The 22791-nt window shown below is 44.4% G+C and overlaps 1 protein-coding gene across 1 annotated transcript in view; it reads left to right on the plus strand.

Moving 5' to 3' along the window:
• The first annotated feature begins 214 nt into the window (after window positions 1-214).
• LOC130354998 (ADP-ribosyl cyclase/cyclic ADP-ribose hydrolase 2-like) overlaps window positions 215-22791 on the plus strand; it is a 78827-nt gene continuing 56250 nt past the window's right edge. The window contains exons 1-3 of the mRNA XM_056555181.1: window positions 215-365; window positions 11532-11732; window positions 12752-12881. Of these exons, the coding sequence (XP_056411156.1) occupies window positions 277-365; window positions 11532-11732; window positions 12752-12881 (420 nt within the window). The 5' untranslated portion in view covers window positions 215-276. The remainder of the gene's footprint in view (window positions 366-11531; window positions 11733-12751; window positions 12882-22791) is intronic.

The raw sequence follows: 22791 nt of genomic DNA on the forward strand, positions 1-22791 counted from the left end.
ATGCAAAACTACAACTCCCAGCATGCCCGGACAGCCGTTGGCTATTTATAAAATGTGTGCAGCCCTATATATAGATGATATCTGTTTTAGAAAAGTGCCATACTAACCTCTACAGGCACCGTCTAAAGTTTTAAGGGATATGCTGGTTTGAAAAGACAAATGTTATTTTTATGTTAATATATTTTGTAAATTGATCACTTTTTAATATTTCTGCTTGATCTCATTCAATAGGAACTTTACATTTTTCACTTTCAGTTGATAAAACATATCCTGGTTATGTGGTGGACGCACGGTTCTCAGATAGAGGAGATCTTTTTCCAAAGAAGGTCCCAGCTAGATGACAGCAAGCAGAGATCTGGAAAACAGTAAAGAATTAATATAGGAAATGTACAAAAATTTCTTTTTTTTTGTGAAATTTCCCATGAGAGTCACTGTAGATATCTTGAAAATGAACTAAGAAATAAAACAGGAGTGCACAGATTTCCACAGTTAGCTTTGTACACAGCCATATTAGATCCCATGCACACAGCCATATGAGGGCCCATGCACACAGCCATATAAGGGCCCACACACAGAGCCATGTTAGAGCCCATGCACACAGCCATATGAGGACATATGCACATGTTGTGTCGCACGGGGTAATGTGTGTGTATTAACCCCTTAACAAAGCAGGACGTAAATGTGCATCCTGGTGCGGTGGTACTTAACTCACCAGGACATACATTTACGTCCTGTACATGACCGCGAGCATCGGACCCATGCGCGGCAGGACCCGACTGCTATCAGCGATCGTGCTGATGTGTGCCATTAAGCCCTCAGATGCCGTGATCAATACAGATCATGACATCTGCGGCAGTGCAGTCACTAAAATGGATGATCTCATCACCCGCAGCGCTGCCGCAGGGATACGATCATCCATAATGGTGGACGGAGGTCCCCTCACCTGCCTCCGGCCGTCTCCCAGGGTCTTCTGCTTTGGTCTGAGATCGAGCAGACCAGAGAAGAAGATGACCGATAACACTGATCAGTGCTATGCCATATGCATAGCACTGAACAGTATCAGCAATCAAGTGATTGCTATAGATAGTCCCCTATGAGAACTATTAAAGTGTAAAAATAAAAGTAAAAAAAAAGGATTAAAAAAAGTAAAAAATGTGAAAAATCCCCTCCCCCAATAAAAATGTAAATGTCCCTTTTTTCCCATTTTACCCCCAAAAACATATTTGATATCGTCACATGTGTAAATATCCCAACTATTAAAATATTGGCGGGGATTGGCTCTATTAACCCCTTAAGGACCCAGCCATTTTACACCTTAGGACCCAGCCATTTTTTGAACATCTGATCACTGTCACTTTAAACATTAATAACTCTGGAATGCTTTTAGTTATCATTCTGATTCCCAAGGATGTTTTTTTTCGTGACATATTCTACTTTAACATAGTGGTCAAATTTTGTAGTAACTTGCATCCTTTCTTGGTGAAAAATCCCAAAATTTGATGCAAAATTTTAAAATTTAGCATTTTTCTAACTTTGAAGCTCTCTGCTTGTAAGGAAAATGGATATTCCAAATATTTTTTTATTTTATTCACATATACAATATGTCTACTTTATGTTTGAATCATAAAATTGACGTGTTTTTACTTTTGGAAGACACCAGAGGGCTTCAAAGTTCAGCAGAAATTTTCCAATTTTTCACAAAATTTTCAAACTCACTATTTTTCAGGGACCAGTTCAGGTTTGAAGTGGATTTGAAGGGTCTTCATATTAGAAATACCCCATAAAAGACCCCATTATAGAAACTGCACCCCCAAAGTATTCAAAAAGACATTCAGTAAGTGTTTTAACCCTTTAGGTGTTTCACAGGAATAGCAGCAAGGTGAAGGAGAAAATTCACAATCTTAATTTTTTACACACGCAATTTCTTGTAGACCCAATTTTTGAATTTTTACAAGGGGTAAAAGGAGAAAATTTATACTTGTATTTGTAGCCCAATTTCTCTTGAGTAAGCACATACCTCATATGTCTATGTAAAGTTTCGCGGGCGCAGTAGAGGGCTCAGAAGCGAAGGAGCGACAAGGGGATTTTGGAGAGTACATTTTTCAGACTTTTTGGGGGGCATGTTGCATTTAGGAAGCCCCTATAGTGCCAGAACAGCAAAAAAAAAAAACACATGCCATACCATTTTGGAGACTAGACCCCTTGAGGAATGTAACAAGGAATTAAGTGAGCCTTAATACCCCACAGGTGTTTCACGACTTTTGCATATGTAAAAAATAAATACATTTTTTTCACTAAAATGTGTGTTTCCCCCCAAATTTCACATTTTTGCAAGGGTTAATAGCAGAAAATACCCCCCAAAATTTGTAACCCCATCTCTTCTGAGTATGGAGATACCCCATAAGTTGACCTGAAGTGCACTACGGGCGAACTACAATGCTCAGAAGAGAAGGAGTCATATTTGGCTTTTTGAGAGCAAATTTTGCTCGGGGGCATGTCGCATTTAGGAAGCCCCTATGGTGCCAGAACAACAAAAAAAAACCACATGGCATACCATTTTGGAAACTAGACCCCTTGAGGAACGTAACAAGGGGTACAGTGAGCATTTACCCCCACTGGTGTCTGTCAGATCTTTGGAACAGTGGGCTGTACAAAATTTTTAATTTGCACAGCCCACTGTTCCAAAGATCCGTCAGACACCAGTCGGGTGTAAATTCTCACTGCACCCCTCATTACATTCCGTGAGGGGTGTAGTTTCCAAAATGGTGTTTTTTTTTTGCGTTTGTCAAAACCGCTGTAACAATCAGCCACCCCTGTCCAAATCACCTCAAATGTACATGGTGCACTCTCCCTTCTGGGCCTTGTTGTGCACCCCCAGAGCACTTTGCGCCCACATATGGGGTATCTCCGTAGTCAGGAGAAACTGCATTACAAATTTTGGGGGGCGTTTTTCCCTTTTACCTCTTGTCAAAATGAAAAGTATAGGGCAACACCAGCATGTTAGTGTAAACATTTTTTTTTTACACTAACATGCTGGCGTAGACCCCAACTTCCCCTTTTCATAAGGGGTGAAAGGAAAAAAAGCCCCCAAAATTTGTTAGGCAATTTCTCCCGAGTACGGCGATACCCCATATGTGGCCCTAAACTGTTGCCTTGAAATACGACAGGGCTCCGAAGTGAAAGTGCCATGCGCATTTGAGGCCTGAATTAGGGATTTGCATTGGGGTATTCTACGCCAGCGATTCCCAAACAGGGTGCCTCCAGCTGTTGCAAAACTCCCAGCATGTGTGGACTATCAACGGCTGTCCGGCAATACTGGGAGTTGTTGTTTTGCAACAGCTGGAGGCTCCATTTTGGAAACAGTGGCGTACCAGACGTTTTTCATTTTTATTGGGGAGGGGGACTGTGTAGGGGTATATGTATATGTAGTGTTTTTTACTTTTTATTTTATTTTGTGTTAGTGTAGTGTAGTGTTTTTAGGGTACAGTCACACGGGCGGGGGATTACAGCGAGTTTCCCGCTGCGAGTTTGAGCTGCCGCGCAAAATTTGCTGCATCGCAAACTTGCAGCCTGATACTCACTGTAAGCCCCCTGCCCATGTGAATGTACCCTGTACATTCACAGGGGAGGGGGGGACCTCCAGCTGTTGCAAAACTACAACTCCGAGCATGCACAGTCTATCAGTGCATGCTGGTAGTTATAGTTTTGCAACAGCTGGAGGCACACGGGTTGGGAAACACTGAGTTAGGAAAAAGACAATGTTTCCCAACCAGTGTGCCTCCAGTTGTTGCAAAACCACAACTCCCAGTATGCCCAGGCAGCTGAAGGGCATATTGGGAGTAGTGGTTACGCAACAGCTGGAGGAGAACAGTTTGGGGACCACTGTGTAGTGGTGTCCAAGCTGTAGCCCTCCAGATGTTGCAAAACTACAACTCCCAGTATGCCAAAACTGTCCAGGCATGCTGGGAGTTGTAGTTCTGCAACATCTGAAGGGCCAGATGTTACAGAACTACAACTCCCAGCATGCCTGGACAGTAATGGCATGCTGAGGATGCGTAGTTTTGTAACATCTGGAAGGGCACAGTGGTCTCCAAACTGTGGATCTCCAGATGTTGCAAAACTGCAACTCCCAGCATGCCCAGACGCCAAGGGCTGTCTGGGCATGCTGGGAGTTGTAGTATACAGGGTCCCATTACAGCAATGCATGTCGCTTTACGGCGACGTGCATTGCTGTAAAGGGCCCGACCGCGGCTGAAGAGGAACTCGCCTGTCGCCGCTGTCTTCATCGCCGGGATCCGGGTCTTCAGGGACGAGGTAGGTACCGGGGCCAGTCCCCAGCACTCCCCCGTCCCCCGCCATGTCCTCCGGTCTTCCTCCCGTCCTCTCCGGACATCCAGGGGCCGGGCAGGGCGGGAGGAAGTAACCGCCCCCCCCCCCCCTGCGATTGGTCGGTTAATTAACCGACGGATCGCAGGGGATAGGAGGAGGTGGCAGGCTTGCCACCTCGCTCCTATACTTTAGCATGGTCCTGGCAATCTGTGACAACCGGGATCATGCAAAATTACCGGGTGGTCGGGTCCCAGAGACCCGATCAGCCCGGTATCGCTGCAGATCGCAGGGGCGATTTCCCTAGCGATTTGCGGCGATCGCCGACATGGGGGCCTACATGGCCCCCTTCGGCGTTTGCCCTAGATGCCTGCTGAAGCATTTCAGCAGGCATCCGCTTCCGATCTCTGCCCGGGGCACGGCAGTGACCGGAGAAACACCAGGATGTACTAGTACGTCCTGGGTCCTTAAAGCCCAGGGTGCCAGGACGTTCTAGTACGTCCTGGGTCCTTAAGGGGTTAATGAATCTTTGTGCGAATGGGTTGATACATTTTTGTAACCCCTGGTTAAACGTACCTATGGGTACGTACGAGACACCAAGCATTTGCTTGGAGTTCTCAGTAATATCCCATGGCAACCAAATTATACATGGCTTACATTATACATTATACACCTGCATTCCCCACAGTTTGGCTCTAATAGCTATTGAGTATCATTTGGATAAATATTCCAATTATGGATCAGATCTAAAATATTTTATTCTTTCAGCTATTCAATTTCTACTTTCTCATAATTTTTTTAAGTTTAATTCCAAATATTAGTTACAGAAAGTTGGAGCCTCAATGGGTGCAAAATACTCACCTTCCTTGGCTATTCTTTATGTTGCGTGGTGGGAGGAGATTTATGTTTTTGATGCTGTTAACCCCTTCTCTTCTGATGTGGTATGGTATGGCCGCTACATTGACGATATCATTGCCATTTGGGCGTCTGATGTAGCGGCCATACCTAATTTCATAGAGTATCTTACATAGTTACATAGTTAGTATGGTTGAAAAAAGACATACGTCCATCAAGTCCAACCAGGGAATTGAAGGGAAGGGTGTAAGGGGATAAGGGAAAGGGATGTAGTTTTATAATTCTGCATAAGCATTAATGTTATTTTGTTCCAGGAATGTATCTAACCCTGTTTTAAAGCTGTTAATTGTTCCTGCTGTGACCAGTTCCTGAGGTAGACCGTTCCATAAATTCACAGTCCTCACGGTAAAGAAGGCGTGTCGCCCCTTTAGACTAAACCTTTTCTTCTTCAGACGGAGGGAGTGCCCCCTCGTCCTTTGGGGCGGTTTAACCTGGAACAGTTTTTCTCCATATTTTTTGTATGGGCCATTTATATACTTATATACGTTTATCATATCCCCCCCTTAAACGTCTCTTCTCAAGACTAAACAATTGTAACTCCTTTAATCGCTCCTCATAGCTAAGATGTTCCATGCCCCATATTAGTTTAGTCGCGCGTCTCTGCACCCTTTCCAACTCCGCAGTGTCCCTTTTATGAACAGGCGACCAAAACTGAACAGCATATTCCAGGTGAGGCCGTACCAATGCTTTATAAAGGGGGAGTATTATGTCCCTGTCCCTTGAGTCCATGCCTCTTTTGATACATGACAATATCCTGCTGGCCTTGGAAGCAGCAGCCTGACATTGCATGCTATTCTGTAGTCTGTGATCCACAAGTACACCCAGATCCTTCTCTACCAGTGACTCTGACAGTTTAATCCCCCCTAAGACATACGACGCATGCATGTTATTAGTACCCAGATGCATAACTTTACATTTATCCACATTGAACCTCATTTGCCAAGTGGATGCCCAGACACTTAGTCTATCCAAGTCATCTTGTAACTTATGCACATCCTCTATAGACTGTACCGTGCTACAAAGCTTGGTGTCATCTGCAAAGATAGAAACAGAGCTGTTAATACCATCCTCTATATCATTGATAAATAAATTAAACAACAGCGGGCCCAGTACTGAACCTTGGGGTACACCACTAATTACCGGGGACCAATCAGAGTACGAATCATTGACCACCACTCTCTGGGTACGATCCATGAGCCAGTGTTCAATCCAGTTACAAACTAAAGTTTCCAAGCCCAAAGACCTTAACTTACCTGTCAGACGTCTGTGAGGGACAGTATCAAACGCTTTGGCAAAATCCAGAAACACTATATCCACAGCCATTCCTTAACCAGCCATCTTAACAGTAACCCCTGTGCCTTGAGATTTACTTATGATTTTGATCCTACCGTTATTAACTATTTGGATGTAAAACTATCAGTGAAGGATCAAAGGGTTGTTTCTTCTACCTATAGGAAGCCGACAGCGGGTAACTCAGTGCTCCATGCACAATCTTGTCATCCGAAACACATAGTTAAAAACCTGCCATATGGAGAATTTGTTCGTAGCAGACGAAACTGTTCTACGGAAAGTAAATTTCTCTCGGAATGTACTGAAATCTCTGCTAGATTGAAACATAGGAAATATCCCGATAACTTAGTTTCTTCTGCTGCGAACAAAGTGAAAAATATGAAAAGAGAGGATTTCCTACGAGATAAAGTGAAATCTGGTAAAAAATGTTCTAAAAAAGAATGAACCGATTACTTTTGTTACTACATACAGCAAACAATATAATACTATCAAAAGTGTCGTTCAGAAATATCTTCCGGTTTTGAAACAGGATACTATTCTTAAAAATGTAGATTTTCAGCCAAGCGCCCCCCTACTCTACAATCGATATTAGCACCCTCTCATATACAAGATAATACAGAGACCAATACTTGGTTGAATTTGAAGGGTTGCTATAGATGTGGTGGTAATCGGTGCGTTTGCTGTGCTTTCATGAATCAAACCAAAGAAATAAGTGAAAATATTCTGGGATCTTCACATATCATTTCATCTTTCATTAATTGCAATACTATGTGGGCCATTTATTATGTGCAATGTACTACCTGTAATATTGGTTGTGTTGGTTGTACTAGTAGACGCATAAAAGACAGGTTGCGGGAACATATATATGATGGCACACATGTAACCAGAAATCCTTCCAACGTATCTAAGCATTTTGCTCAGGTTCACTCAGGGGATGTTGGTGCCCTGAGAATAACTGGTATTGAAAGGGTTACCAAACCGTCCTGTGGAGGAGACCGAAAAGTAAAACTGCTTAATCGTGAAGGTTTTTGGATCTTGATGTTTAACACCTCGTTTCCGAATGGACTTAATCACAGATTAGATTTGGTTACGAGTTATTAGGAACTTTAGTACTTTTGTAATTTTTTTACTTTGATTGGTTATGCCCATAGAGGCGGTACTTTTGCACACAAATATGTGTGACACTATCCCCTGTATCTATGATTAAGGCGTCAGACGAGGGGGAGGTCTTGCCTTCGACCTCGCTTGTTTGTTTGGTGCACCTTGTCCCTGTTTGGATTTTACATGGATTTACAATAAAGGACGTTTTAACCAGTGTCGTGGATTCTACATTTTTTTCTATTAAAATATAATGTTAATGATCCCGTACGGTGAATGGCGTGAACGTAAAAAAAAAAGTCCATAAATTGCTGCTTTTTCCTAGCATTTTATAAAAATAAAATTGATAAAAAATGTATTAAAAGTTTTATATATCTGCAAATGTGGTATCAATAAAAAGTACAGATCATGGCGCAAAAAATTAGCCCTCATACTGCCGCTTATATGGAAAAATGAAAAAGTTATAGGTCAGTAAAATAGAAGGATTTTATATGTACTAATTTGGTAAAAAAGTTAGCGATTTTTATTAAGTGGTACAATAATAGAAAAGTATGTAATCATGGGTATCATTTTAATCGTATTGCCCCACAGAATAAAGAAAACATGTCATTGTTTACCATAAATTGTACAGCGTGAAAACGAAACCTTCCAAAATTTGTAAAATTGCGGTTTTCTTTTCAATTTCCCCACACAAATAGTATTTTTTGTTGTTGTGCCATACATTTTATGCTAAACAGTGATGTCATTACAAAGGACTACTGGTCGCGCAAAAAACAAGCCCTCATACTAGTCTGTGGATGAAAATATAAAAGAGTTAATTTTAGAAGGAGAGGAGGAAAAAAAGAAAACATAAAAATAAAATTTGCTGAGTCCTTAAGGGGTTAACCTCTTCGTGACGCCAGGGCATGGTTATCCCATACACCACCCGAGGTAGACCAGCTTCACCTGGGCCAGGTACGGGGCAAATAATCACTCTGACGCAAGGTTACGGTTAACTGGTATGCTTTACTGAGGTAGACAAGGTTTTACAGTCTTTACAGCTCAGTTCAGCACTGGGGAGATGCAGGGTGAATTTGAGGAAGCTTATGGGGTTGCTGGGACTTATAGTTGCTATTGACATCACTGATGCAGCCACGCTTGTTAACAGACTTGACTTGGACTAACTTGCTCAGACTGGAAAGGACTAGAATCCCTACTGGTTTATGTCCTACCTTGCAGCTTTGACTTTCACTACAGGTGCAGGGGTTAACTTGAAGTAGAAGCGTGCTGACTGGATTAGGCCTCAGGTCTCCTTTTGGATCACACAGACTCTTCAGGTCCTCACTTCACTGTACCTCAGCATGCACTAAGAGCTAGAGCTCATGAGAGTGAGCTGAACCCTAACCTCTCTATATAAAGGGTGTTGTTTAGAAAGTTCCCATTGGTCACCAACAAGTCACCTGGTTCCCCTTGCACACCTCCCCTTAACAACAGGGTTACTTAGAACATAATTTAAAGTGACAAACGCCTCAAAAGAATAACCAACACGACATGAGATTTGATAGTACTCTATAGTCCTTAGGAGGGATGTGGCCCCAGGGACACTGAAATAGAAGTTGCCACACAGGACAGGCAGGTGTACAGAATAGAAAATTCTGTACTGGGCAACCACACACACAGCCATATTAGGGTCCATGCACACAGCCATATTATGGCCCATGCACACAGCCATTTAAGGGCCCATGCACACAGCCATATAAGGGCCCATGCACACAGCCATATAAGGGCCCATGCACACAGTCATATAAGGGCCCATGCACACAGCCATATAAGGGCCCATGCACACAGCCATATTAGAGCCCATGCACATAGCCATATTAGAGCCCATGCACACAGCCATATTAGAGCCCATGCCCACAGCCATATTAGAGCCCATGCCCACAGCCATATTAGAGCCCATGCACACAGCCATATAAGGGCCCATGCACACAGCCATATAAGGGCCCATGTACACAGCCATATAAGGGCCCATGCACACAGCCATATAAGGGCCCATGCACAGAGCCATATAAGGGCCCATGCACACAGGCATATTAGAGCCCATGCACACAGCCATATCAGAGTCCATTCACACAGCCATATTAGAACCCATGCACACACACAGTGGAATTTGCTTCCATCAGAATCCCATTAATCTCAATGAGATTCTGCTGCTCTGTGCACACTATGAAACTCCAAGGAAAGAATAAACATGTTTACTCTTTCTGTAGAATACTCTTGGAGAAGTCAATGGGACTTTTATTTTTGAACATTCTTTCTGCAGGAAAATTCAGCACGGAATAAGCGATGATTCCAAGTGTTCTACTGAGGAAATTCAACATGGAAATTACTCACTGAATTTACTTGATGTGCATGGTCCCTTAAAAGAGTAGTCTGGTGAAAAATAACTCCAAGGATAGAGGATAAGTTATAGATCGCGGGGGGTCCGAGCACTGGGACCCCCCCCCACGATCTCCTGCACGGGGCCCCGGCAGTTTGCCAGAAGCTGGCGTCTGTACCCCGCAGGAAGTTTCAGCCGGCACACCCCCTCCATGTATCTCTATGGGGTACATGGAGGGGCGTGTCGGCCGGCGCTCCATCAAGAGTACGGCACGCCCCCTTCCAGCCAACTGCCAGGACCCCATGCAGGAGATCGCCGGGGGTCCCAGCGCTCGGCCCCCCCCGCGATCTGTAGCTTATCCCCTATCCTTGGATACGGGATAAGTTATTTTTCACCAGACAACTCATTTAAGGCTTGATATCATTTTCTCCTAGTTGAGGCCTTCCTGTACCGACCTATACTGGCTCCTGGTGCGTGAGGCCTCAAGTTAAATTTACGCATCTCACACAGACTGCAGATATTGCAAAGTAAATGCAGGCTCATGTACACAGTCATGGTGCAGCTCAGTTTTATATATGCATATATTTTATATAGAGCAATATGTATTCTTACTTTAACACTGTGTAGCAGGGTATTGGGGCATCCACCTATATCCCTGTCGCCTCTTTTTCTTACCTCTTTGCATTCAGCAGGCCGATCCTGTACCTGTGGGAGTTGGGGTGCATTTTTGTGTCAGAGCCCTCACCCTACTGAGCATCCGGGATATGGCTGTGTGGAACATCTCTGAGAGAGTAATGAAGCTGACACAAAGCTAACTTGGAACTAACTTTGTACTGCATAAAGAAAAAAAAAAAACAACCATGCATAACATAATAAACAGTATGGCATAAAATAACAAAAATCAGACAAATGCAATGTGTATATCTCCCTCACTCACCCACAAGCACACCTGCAGCCCATCCTAATCTTCGTCCTGGCCTTGGCTGTTGGGTACCTTCAGTTTGTGCACATTGAATAGGTAGGACCCATACAAAGTTTTGCTCCACAGTGTTACATGGAGTAGGCTGAAACTCTCAAAATATCTGCAAACGGATCTCAAGGTAATTTATCGGTATAAGAATTCAGGGTGCCCTATTGTGGGACAGGGAAGAAGGGTTTCAGGCTTACCCTTACACAGGCTGTAATAAAATCAGTCCATGTTAACTTTTTCTTTACTGCTCATAGAGAGCTTTCCTATAACCAGCTGTGGATCTCTCAAACTTGCTAGCAGATTCCTCTCAGGTGTTGCAGCACTCTTGAAGCCAAATTCTTGCAAGTTGCTTGCTCTTTGTCCTTTCTCTTTCCCGGCTCAGCTAGAACTGAAAAGTCCATGATTACACTTAGCACATGTCCACAAAATTTCTTCTTCCCCAGCTTTAGTCACTGCTCAGTTCCTTTGCTTGAGCAGTCCGCCATTTACTGGACACATCATGTAATTTCAGGATAATACCACCTATAATCCCAGGGGGTAACCACTATATTACTATTCCCTTCCATTTTGCAGGTGTATTGCTTTCATTGGCTGGCCTAAATTGAAAATGCAGCTTTCTAATCTGACCATGCAAAGCCTGCTCTTTTACATCGTTGTCATGATTCAACTGAAAGGTACATGTCAATGGAAGGGGCCAGGTACAACGCCCAACCTGGAGACTATTGTCATTGGCAGGTGTTATGACTACATTGAAACGGTGAATCCTTCAGTGGGGTAAGTGCATTTATCTCCAATAAGCAGTGTTGGCTCCGATCAGGGTTAGGCTGGGTCAACACTACGTTTTGTCCCATACGGGAGCGCATACGGCAGGGGGGAGCTAAAAGCTTGCGCTCCCGTATGTGACCGTATGCGCTCCCGTATGCCATTCACTTCAATGAGCCGACCGGAGTGAAACGTTCGGTCCGGTCGGCTAATTTTTGCGCCGTATGCGCTTTTACAACCGGACCTAAAACTGTGGTGAACCACGGTTTTAGGTCCGGTTGTAAAAGCGCATACGGCGCAAAAATGAGCCGACCGGACCGAACGTTTCACTCCGGTCGGCTCATTGAAATGAATGACATACGGGAGCGCATACGGTCACATACGGGAACGCGAGCTTTTAGCACGCCCCTGCCGTATGCGCTCCCGTATGGGACAAAACGTAGTGTGGACCCAGCCTTAACCTATTATGTCAGCACATTGCCGAGCAGCTAACAGCAATGCCTCAGTAATCATAATCTATTCATATGCATAAGATGCATGAGATAGCTGTAAAGGGTCCACTAATGGTCAGGTTTTCCACCCCCTAAGGCAGTGTTTCCCAATCAGGGTGCCTCCAGCTTTTGCAATGCTGTCCGAGCATGCTTGGAGTTGTAGTTTTGCAACAGCTGGAGGCACCCTGGTTGGAAAACACTGTCCTAAATTCTGAACTGTGGAATGGAAGTAGGGGTTGAATAGCTAAGTTTTGCTTGAGGTTATATTATCAGATACAGGCACTGCATGGAAACAGTGCAACTAATACACACATCGGGGGAGATTTATCAAAACCTGTGCAGAGGAAGAGTGGTGCAGTTGCCCATAGCAACCAATCAGATTGCTTCTTTCATTTTCCACAGGCCTCTAAAGAGGCCTGTGGAAAATGAAAGAAGCAATCTGATTGGTTGCTATGGGCAACTGCACCACTCTTCCTCTGCACAGGTTTTGATAAATCTCCCCCATCATTTCTATCTCTTTTTTTTTTATTATTACTACAGGAAGAAGAACTGTTCCGCCATATGGGAAGCCTTTAAAAGTGCTTTTGTCAGCAAGGACCCATGTTCTGTAATCCCATCGGATTATGAGCGCTACGTCAACCTGACACTCCATGACCTACCCATAAATAAGGTTCTGTATTAAACGTATTATCTATGACACATTTAGAGGTTTCAGCGCTTACATAGGTAGTATTGGACTTTTTGGGGGGTATGGATACATTGAAAGGTAAATGTATAGCAATGCTTGTTCTTGTCTGCAAGTATTCCAACATGTCTACGTGATACACTTCATAGTGCCTCCATCAGTAGTCCAAAACCTTCTAAGGCTGCTTTCATAGTATTTCGATCAGTATTTTTAGGTAAAATCTGAAATGGGTTGAAATCACAGAGGAAGCTGCCTCAGAGAAGCATTGTTTCCTGCACCCATTTTATTTCAATGGGGAATTACAAAAACAGGGCTGAAAACATTGTTGGTTAGGGTGTGGTGCTAATAACGCCATGGTTGTGGGTTTAATCCATATGGGCAAATAGTTATTCCCAGGATGTCTGCGTGAATGCACATTAATACATGTAATGCAGGACAGTACAGGATTGGTAATGTAATGTATATATGTGCTGTCTATGGGTGGAATGTGGTTGAGATGCACAATTCGTGATGCCAGGGCAATGTGAACCTACACGTTCTGAGGGACAATAAGGACCACAATGCCAGGTTATGGAAAACTTTACTGAGGCAGGAATGTTGTTTAATCCTTCACAGTACAGATTTATGCAGGGGAAGTGCAGAGTGAGCCCGGGAAGCCTGCCGCCCTGCTGGGACTTGTAGTTGCTTAAACTGCAGTTTTGAGATTAATGGCAGCCTACGCTGATTTAGAGACTTTTGATCTGGATAAATATCCACTTACAGGTCACCTGTGTGGGTCCATATTAGGATGAGAGGTATAATTTGGTCAAATGAGAAAAGCTACATTGATGAATACACAGACAAGCTGGTACGAAGGCAATAATGTGCTGATCTGTTTATTGAAAATGGCTACCCACTTTTTATACACTAGATATACGTCATAGATTATGTTGTTTTAAAAAACATACACAGCATTTTCTTACACGATCACAAGATAACCTCCTCCAGCCCTCATAATCATTGGAGACCGTCCCAGATTTAAAATAAACTAATTGTCTCCTCTCTCAAGGTTGGCCTATCTCCCCCCCCCCCCCCCCCCACCCCACATGTAACCATATCTCATGGTTCTGTCTATTAGGCAGAGTTACCCACTTCTTATACACTGGATATATATCAAGTGTACATCACAGGTCATACAATTATACATTGCCATTAACCAGAGGACACCTGCATGCTATCTCAGCCCTTGGCTAATCTCCCAGAAACTCCTCAGCTTACTGTTATCAGCTTGGTCATTCCTTCCTGACAACTCATATAAAATACAAACTAAAACAACGTCTCGGACTTTCTCAAATTCAACTTATTTTCTAACAAATTCTGTACTGTAAGGATATTAACTGTTTAGTTTCCATAACACTTTGTACTCACTGACTGATGACTATTTTCCCACCGGAGCTTTGTGCTTACCGCCAGGATTGAACTTCACCTGAGCGATGGGGTTTTCCTGAGATTTGCGTGGCTGCAGATTTTGGATTTTTTCTCCTTATACTTCCTCAAACTTCTCCGCACACTTCTCCACACTGTTCCTATGCTCACCAGACTTGAGCTGGCACTAACCACACAGCTCCTTACTCGACTGACTAGACTAAAACAGTTCCTTACCCCTTACTCTATATAAGGGCCAAAGTTGGGGGCTCTCATTGGGGCGTCAGGGTCACCTGGGTCACTCTGCAAACTTTCCTTAAGGAGACAGTAACATAATTAATTGGAACATAACAGGAAATCACAGTGTAATGCAACAGAATATGCCATGGAGCAGTGGGCCCAGAACAATGAGACAAGGGATGCCCGAGGCAACATTTAGCCCACAGGATGACATCCTGTACTGGGACACCACATGTATGCAGTGACCAGCAAAATAGTGAATGCTGCTCCAGAGTATAATACAGAATTGTATGGTTTTGATATTGCAACTGGGCCAGAGAGTTCACATTTAATATTAGTGTATATAGTTTATTAATATGTTATGGATATTGTTTTGTATATATTTTTGTTTGTGTAGAGGAGTAAGTGTGGGGATGGATCGCTGTTTTATTTTAAGCTATGGTTATAGTGGTTTTATGATTGGTCTTCATTATTTTGTCATGCTCCAGTTAAATATGGTATGTTTATTTCTGTAATTATTTATTGTTATGTTTAAACATTTTAATAAAAGAATTACAGAACGTAACTCAGGATAAGATAAAGAAAAGTGATGTAATGTATGTACACAGTGACCCCCCCCCCCCCAGCAGAATAGCGAGTGCTGCTACAGAGTATAATACAGAAAGTAACTCAGGATAAGATAAAGCAATGTAATGTATGTACACAGTGACCTGCTGTCAGTTTCCCTTTAAAGGAGTACTCTGCTGGAATGTTTTTTCATTTCATTGTGCCTGGGCTGCAAAAAGTAAAATAACAAACTTTATCTCACCTTCAGCCGCTCCCCGGGTGTAACAATATCGCTCTTCTGTCTTCTGAGCCCGATCTTGTCACACATCCTGGGGTCCAATGAGTTACACTGCGATCAGCTTAATGTCGGTGTCCCGCCTTGGCTGGTGATAGTGATAAGCTGATTGCAGTGTGACGCATCGGGCCACAGGCAGGACCGGATTAACATAGGGGGAGATGGAGCATCAGCTCAAGGCCCGTACCTGAAAATAGGCCCAGCCTCAAAAAATAATAATTTATATATAGGGTGTGGCCTAGGAGATGAGTGGGTGTGGTCTGCAAAATGGGCATGGCTTGCGCTGCGTGCGTCGGAAACATCCCTGGACACCATCACTGTCAGACTTGTAGTTTTCTTTGACTTTACTTAAATTATAGTACAACATGCTGGGAGTTGTAGTTTTAGTTTGGGACAGCTGCAGAGAGATAGCCTGTGTCAGGGCATGCTGGGAGTTGTAGTTACAGCCTATGGCTCTGCAGTTGACCCAAAACTACTAACTACTGAGAGTTCTACTCTTACAAGGTGTCTCTTTCTTGTGATATGAGGTAGATGATGTGAGTGGTGAGAGTGAATTCAGCTGAAGAAAACCAACCGCATGACACTTGGTTAAAGCTTTGTGATGCTCACTCTGGCGCATGCCGTGTAGGCTCTTTTTATTACATATGCTTACGTCAAACATACAAGGCATAATAGGCGGGATATATAATTTGACTTATACAAGCAAAGAGTTAAAACACAAAAGCAACCTAAAAGTTTATCTATTTTTTCTTAGAAGTTTGAGTGTACACCCCCAAAATTCTTCAGATTAAAGCGCAACTGTCATGGATATTGTACCCCCCCCAGACTAATACCATGATAGTATAGAGGCTAAAACTTGTAATGCAGCTATAACTTTGGCTGCTCCTTATCACACTTTATCAGCCACAAAATAGTTTTATCGTGCGGTCAGCAACAGTCGGATAGGTGTGGCCGGGGGTTCACAATGCCCCACCTCCACCACGCCTATCCCCTGTAAGTGAGCGCTGGGACCGCTGAGTGATTGACACACAGGTCCCCAGCGCAAGCGCCCCGATGTTTGTGATGTGCGGGCCGTGACTCCACTGAGCCGTTACATATTATGTGCACCTTTATGATATACAGTGCGCGTTCCCATCTTCTTTCTTCTCCTAGTGCCGGAGATGCACTTGTGGTAGCCCAGTATGGGATGGTGTTTCCCCTTACCTCTCCTTCCCTGTCAGGCAGTGTCCCTTCATGTCCCCAGGGCCCCCCTCCATTTTTTATGTTATACATTAAAAGTGTAATAACCAGAAATTAAAATACCAATATAATAACTTTATTGATCATACATAAAGTAGGACATACACTATTAAAATGAATACAGGCAATGCAGATATCAGAAAAGAAAAGATGAGGGGTATGCTCAAAGGGAACTACATATGTATCAGGGTCACAAAATAAAGGTTAGGGAACATAGTGCATATTACTCAGGAAAGCAAGCAGGAAAAAGTATATAGGCGCACAATGAACCACATAACAGTCAGATATAATTGAAACCAAAATAACAGATTGTGCACCCTGTGTTGAGATACCTCACCTCAGCCCCGGGGGTTGAAGATTAAGCCGTAGAATTGTCATTTGCTTAAGCCCCGGGTACACTACCTAGATCATGTCGTCAGCGCCAAGGGAGTCCAACCCAATCCTGAAAAGGTGGAGGTTGTCAAGAACTGGCCCACCCTGCGCACGGTGAAAGATGTCAGAAGCTTCCTGGGATTTGCCGGCTACTACTGCCACTTCTTCCCCACTTCGCTCAGATTGCAGAACCCCTCACAGCTCTCCTGCGAAGGAGAACTACAGTGGAAGGCTACCTGTTGAATGGGCCGAAGTGCAAGAGACAGTGTTCCGAGCTCTTAAACGTCTGCTGACAGAACCACCCATCCTGGCTTAACCAGACTACAGTTTTTTTTGCCTACAAATCCCATAATTCCATTTCCTCCCTCCCACACATCAGCCACCCCACCCATTGAAACATAAATGAGCTGCATCCATTCAAAAGACCAGTGGTTTTCAATCAGGGTGCCTACAGCTGTTGCATCAGTTGCAGATTGATCTCTCCCGTACCAAGCGATCCCTCCACCCACTGAAACAGACAGGCTCCCTGTCATCAGCTGACTAGTGAGGTCAGGTCTCGGCCGCATTGCAACCTGGGAAAATCTGAGACAACCGTCCTTTTGTATGCTGTTAAAAATACATATTGGGGTGAAAATCACATAAGAATTGTAAGAAAACCATCACACATGGGTTCAGACACTATATTATGAACCAGATGAAGACGAAAAAGCCCTGGGCACACTGGATCCGGTCAAGCAGTTTATTGCAGGTGAGAATGCTCAGCAACAATTGTTTCGCTACTCACAGGTAGCTTTTTCACAGGCTTATTGAACCAGGGATCTCCACCCCCTTAAAAAGTCCCAGCCTCCTAAACAAACTTTATTAACAGGGAACATCGTAAGGACATCGTTAAAAATTGTTAATATGAAACACCTGTCATTATAACTATAATTCAATAAGATCAAACATAGAAAAATTGGTGGAAAAATACAAATGTATACAATGCAACAGTCAGGTCCGAACTAACTTCATTAGAATATACTGTTCAAATCGCTCCTTTCATTCATACCCAAAGGGCCCAATGCTTCTGTTCTAAGGATAAGTTCTGTTTCTTTTCTCAATAATTCTTGATTCCGATCACCCCCCTTTGGTAAAGGGTCCACACGTCTTAAACCACAAAAACGCATACAATTCGCATCCCCTTCATGACACTGTCTCATGAGTGCAATTAGTCTTGCCGATCCGGTCCCTGTTCTGAGCGAACGAACATGTTCCCCAAATCGTTTGAACAGGGGTAGGATCATCTTGCCGATGTAATATCTGCCGCAGTCGCAAATGACCGCATACACCACAAAGCTAGTGCGGGACATGAAGAATTGATCAATCGAAATATCATACGGACCTAAACGAACCGACAATACTCTGCTAAATTGGCCAATTTAGCAGAGTATCGTCGGTTCGTTTAGGTCCGTATGATATTTCGATTGATCAATTCTCCACGTGCCGTTCGTTCGCTCAGAACAGGGACCGGATCGCCAAGACTAATTGCACACATGAGACAGTGTCATGAAGGGGATGTGAATTGTATGCCTTTTTGTGGTTTAAGACGTGCAGACCCGTTACCAATGGGGGGTGATCGGAACCAAGAATTATTGAGAAAAGAAACAGAACTTATCCTTAGAACAGAAGCATTGGGCCCTTTGGGTATGAATGAAAGGAGTGATTTGAACAGTATATTCTAATGAAGTTAGTTCAGACCTGACTGTTTGATCTTATTGAATTATAGTTATAATGACAGGTGTTTTTAACAATGTCCTTATGATGTTCCCTGTTAATAAAGTTTGTTTGGGAGGCTGGGACTTTTTAAGGGGGTTGAGATCCCTGGTTCAATAAGGCTGTGAAAAAGCTACCTGTGAGTAGCGAAACAATTTTTGCTGAGCATTCTCACCTGCAATAAACTGCTTGACCGGATCCAGTGTGCCCAGTGCTTTTTTCGTCTTCATCTGCTTCATAGAAGTCTGTCCTATATCTGACTGAGAGCACCGGTGGTCAGTTGTGCAGACGTCCGGAGGTTCGCGGTGTGTTGCCATATCCTTGTGGGACATATGCAGTAGGCAGTGCCGGCTACACTTTCTTTGTGGAAGAACTATATTAGGAACTACACTAACTTTAAAGCCCCTGTACCATAGTCAAATAAAAATTCCTGGAATACCCCTTTAAGGACTACTTGGCTGACACGCCATTCACTGTCTGCCCATCTGAATACTTCCAAGTTGGGTGCCATCGAGCAGCGTTGGGCCTCAAGATTGGTGAATTACAGTTTCACCATCAAGTACAAGAGCGGCAAGTCAAATGTCAACACCGATGTACTGTCTCAGATGACCCCTGGCGAAGAACCACCTGTCGAAGATGAGTGGGAAAACATGAAGATGCCCCCATTTTACCAAAAGTTTGTGAATCAGAATGTTGTGACTGCCCTTGAGGATGGCGAAACCAGGTCCGAGAAGGTCCAAGAAGACCTCTACACCTGGAAGACTCTACAAGATGAAAGTTGAGTCACAGGGGATCTGTTGGACTACCTCCTGATGAAAAAGGTACCAACCCGTCAACGCTGGGCCCAGTGTGACTACGAGTTGAAACGTCTGTGGCGACAGAGGAAGAGACTGTTCGTGCATAAGGGACTGTTGTACTGAAAATCTTTGGATCCGGTTGCTGGTGATCGACTTCATCGGACTCTGGTTCCCCGAAGAGACGCGGCAATGGTCCTCAACACATATCATGATTAGACACTTTGGAGTCCACAAGACTGAGGCTACTGTCAGGCGAAGATTTTACTTGATTGAAATGCGGAGCAACATTGAGAAATGGTGCAGTGAGCGTGCAGTCTGCAACATCACCAAGAATGTGCGCAAGGACGCAAGAGCACCCCTCCCCTCCAAACAGAATAAAAGGCCTAATCAGTTGGTCGTGCTAGACCATGTCAAGTTGTCTCCTACCCAGTCCGGGTAAACTTATGCTCTCACCATGGTGGATCACTACTCCAAATGGGTTGTCGTGGTACCCGTTAAAAAGACCTCACAGCCAAGACAGCGTCCCAGATGTTCTACTCTAATTGGGTGCAAACCCTTGGGTGTCCGGAGTCTGTCCTAACAAACCATGGAATGGCCTTTGAGGTCCAACTCTTCCAGGAGCTGTGTCAGTTCCACGCCTGTAAGAAACTTCGGACTACAGCTTACCACCCTCAAGGGAACGGGCTCTGTGAGCGCATCAATCAAGTCTTCGTCCACATGTTGGGAGCAGCTTCTGTATCCAAGCATGAAGAGTGGCCCCGATTGTTGCCCGAATTGTTGGAGATTTATAACAACATGGGGGGGCATTTATCAACATCTTTAGTCATGTTTTTTCTGCTATGTTTGTCGCATAATTGTCGCAGTTGCGCCTGCGCGAGTTGTCCATTGTACCAGAATTAAGCTATGTCACAAAGAAGACCTGTGCTCCCCGTACCTTCTCCACCAGCAGTCAGACCTACATGGGAGTACGTCCCAGGAGAGGGGATCCGTCCATCCATGGATGTTCCAATGTTCTCTCCCAGCCAACCTGCAATCTTCTGTATTGCGCCAACCCTGGGACCGGTGCAACCAACCTTAGTCACCACACCAGCCCCCGTCCTGTCACCGTTGGCGCCGGTATATACTCCAGACCACCTGTTTCACCAATGTCTCTGCCAACAATTCCAAGTCCTGCCAATCCAGAACAGCTACCTACTTTCGAATTTGACGAAAGAGAACCTGCTCCAACTCAAGTTGTATCAAGAGCTCCCGAAGATTCTCAAGAAGTGGTGCTGCGTAGGTCCCAACGGTCCACTCAAGGCCAAACCCAGCCAGGTACAAAGATTAACTTGTCACATAAAGATTAAAGTAAAATATGTGAAGAGAAAAAACACAGAAGTGGCGCCTTGATGGTGCCTTTACCTTTCTGGTTGTAGGAGGTAAGGGGGGGGGGGATTTAGCAGGGAAGGATAGGGAGATTTTCTGCTCACCTTTCGGAGTTTTGCTGCATAACAGGCACAACTCTTCGATGCGTATAGGCTGGTATGCGGCAAGGTACCACATAAAGTTTATTGTCACACATAGTTAACTAATACTACATAATGTACCTATATCTACATTAGGGGTAGAGCATTCATTATAGTTCAGTCCACTAAGTCAAATGTAAATGTCTATGGTAAAAATGTCTAATATTTTCTTGTGTCCAAGTGCCCAGGGTACTTTACTGGCCAGAAGGTATTAATGATAACTAACCGCACACGTGTAGTAATAAGGTAACACAAACGTATAATGTTATCTAATAATATATATATAGAGTTCTGGGGAGAAGTGTGTCCACCGAGGGACCCCAGTAGCCAAAGCATTGGGTAAAAAGCCTCTGGCAGCCAAATCTGTGAGTTTAATGTCATGTATATTGTCCTTTGAACTTGTTACTACAGCAGTTACAAGGTTACTAAGCCTCCACATGTTTATGAGCGTGTATTGACATTTTATACTACATGGACTCTTTGTCTTCATCCACTCACTAATTGCAAACCTGGAATATGGATGTTGTTTGTAATGCCCCAGGAACTGTCTGTGGCCCCTGTGGTCATTCCGGTCCTCGGTCCTCCGCCCTCTAGGAATGGGCATCGAGGACAACTCAGTTAAAAGAGGGGGGGGATGGGGTGGCCCAGTATGGGATGATGTTTCCCTGTACCTCTCCTGCCCTGTCAGGCAGTGTCCCTTCATGTCCCCAGGGCCCCCCTCCAGTGTTACCCACAGTGTACATATGTTATACATTAAAAGTGTAATGTTTCTTTAATTGCTGTTACCATGTAATTGTTACCCAGGAGGCACTAGTGACCAGGTGACCTCCCAAGTGACCTATGGGCTCCTTGCACAGCCCCCCTATAAAACCAGGGGAGGGTCTGCAATCTCTCTCTTAGCTCATTGCTCTTCCTGCTGAGGTCCAGTGCAGTCGTCTCAGTGTGTGTGTCCAAAGCATTGGAGGCCTCAAGCCTAAAGTCTGCAGCCACAAAGTCTGCTCAAGTAAGCTCAAAGTCATCTTCATGTCAATTGTCAAGTCATTCAAGTCAAGCCTTCAATATAGTCACTGTGGCCTACACTAAAGTGTCTCTACATACTGCGAGGTCCCCCTGTGTCACTGGTCACTTCTTTGGATATTGGCTGTACTGCATAGACTGTATCACCTGTCTACCCTCAGTAAAGCTACCGTTGTCTGTAACTTGGCGTTGGTGTCTTCATTGCCCCCGTACCTAGCCCAGGACCAGCGGTTTTACCTTCGGGTGGTTAAGGCTAAACCAAGCCCTGGCATCATGACAAGAAGGGGTTAATAACATCTGCCCCCAGGGTTACAACAGCTACCCTGCATTGCACCCTGCTGACACCACACGCTGCTTCTGCTTTCACTAGAGGCAGAGAGCTCGCTCCCTGCCTCTAGCACTGCACAGGAGCACAGCGCGGGTGGCAGACGACAGGAGTGAGCGCTTTCTCTCTGGCAGAAAGATAGCACTCACTCCCGTCTCTGGCAGAGAGAAAGCGCTCACTCCCGTCTCTGGCAGAGAGAAAGCGCTCACTCCCGTCTCTGGCAGAGAGAAAGCGCTCACTCCCGTCTCTGGCAGAGAGAAAGTGCTCACTCCTGTTGTCTGCCGCCAGCGCCTGTGCAGTGCTAGAGGCAAGGTGTGAGCGAGCTCTCTGCCTCTAGTGAAAGCAGAAGCAGCGCTTCTCCGGCACCAGGAGAAGAGTAGAACGGACACTGTATATCATAAAG

The sequence above is a fragment of the Hyla sarda genome, chromosome 1 (genome assembly GCF_029499605.1).
Source record: "Hyla sarda isolate aHylSar1 chromosome 1, aHylSar1.hap1, whole genome shotgun sequence".
Taxonomy (NCBI): Eukaryota; Metazoa; Chordata; class Amphibia; order Anura; family Hylidae; genus Hyla; species Hyla sarda.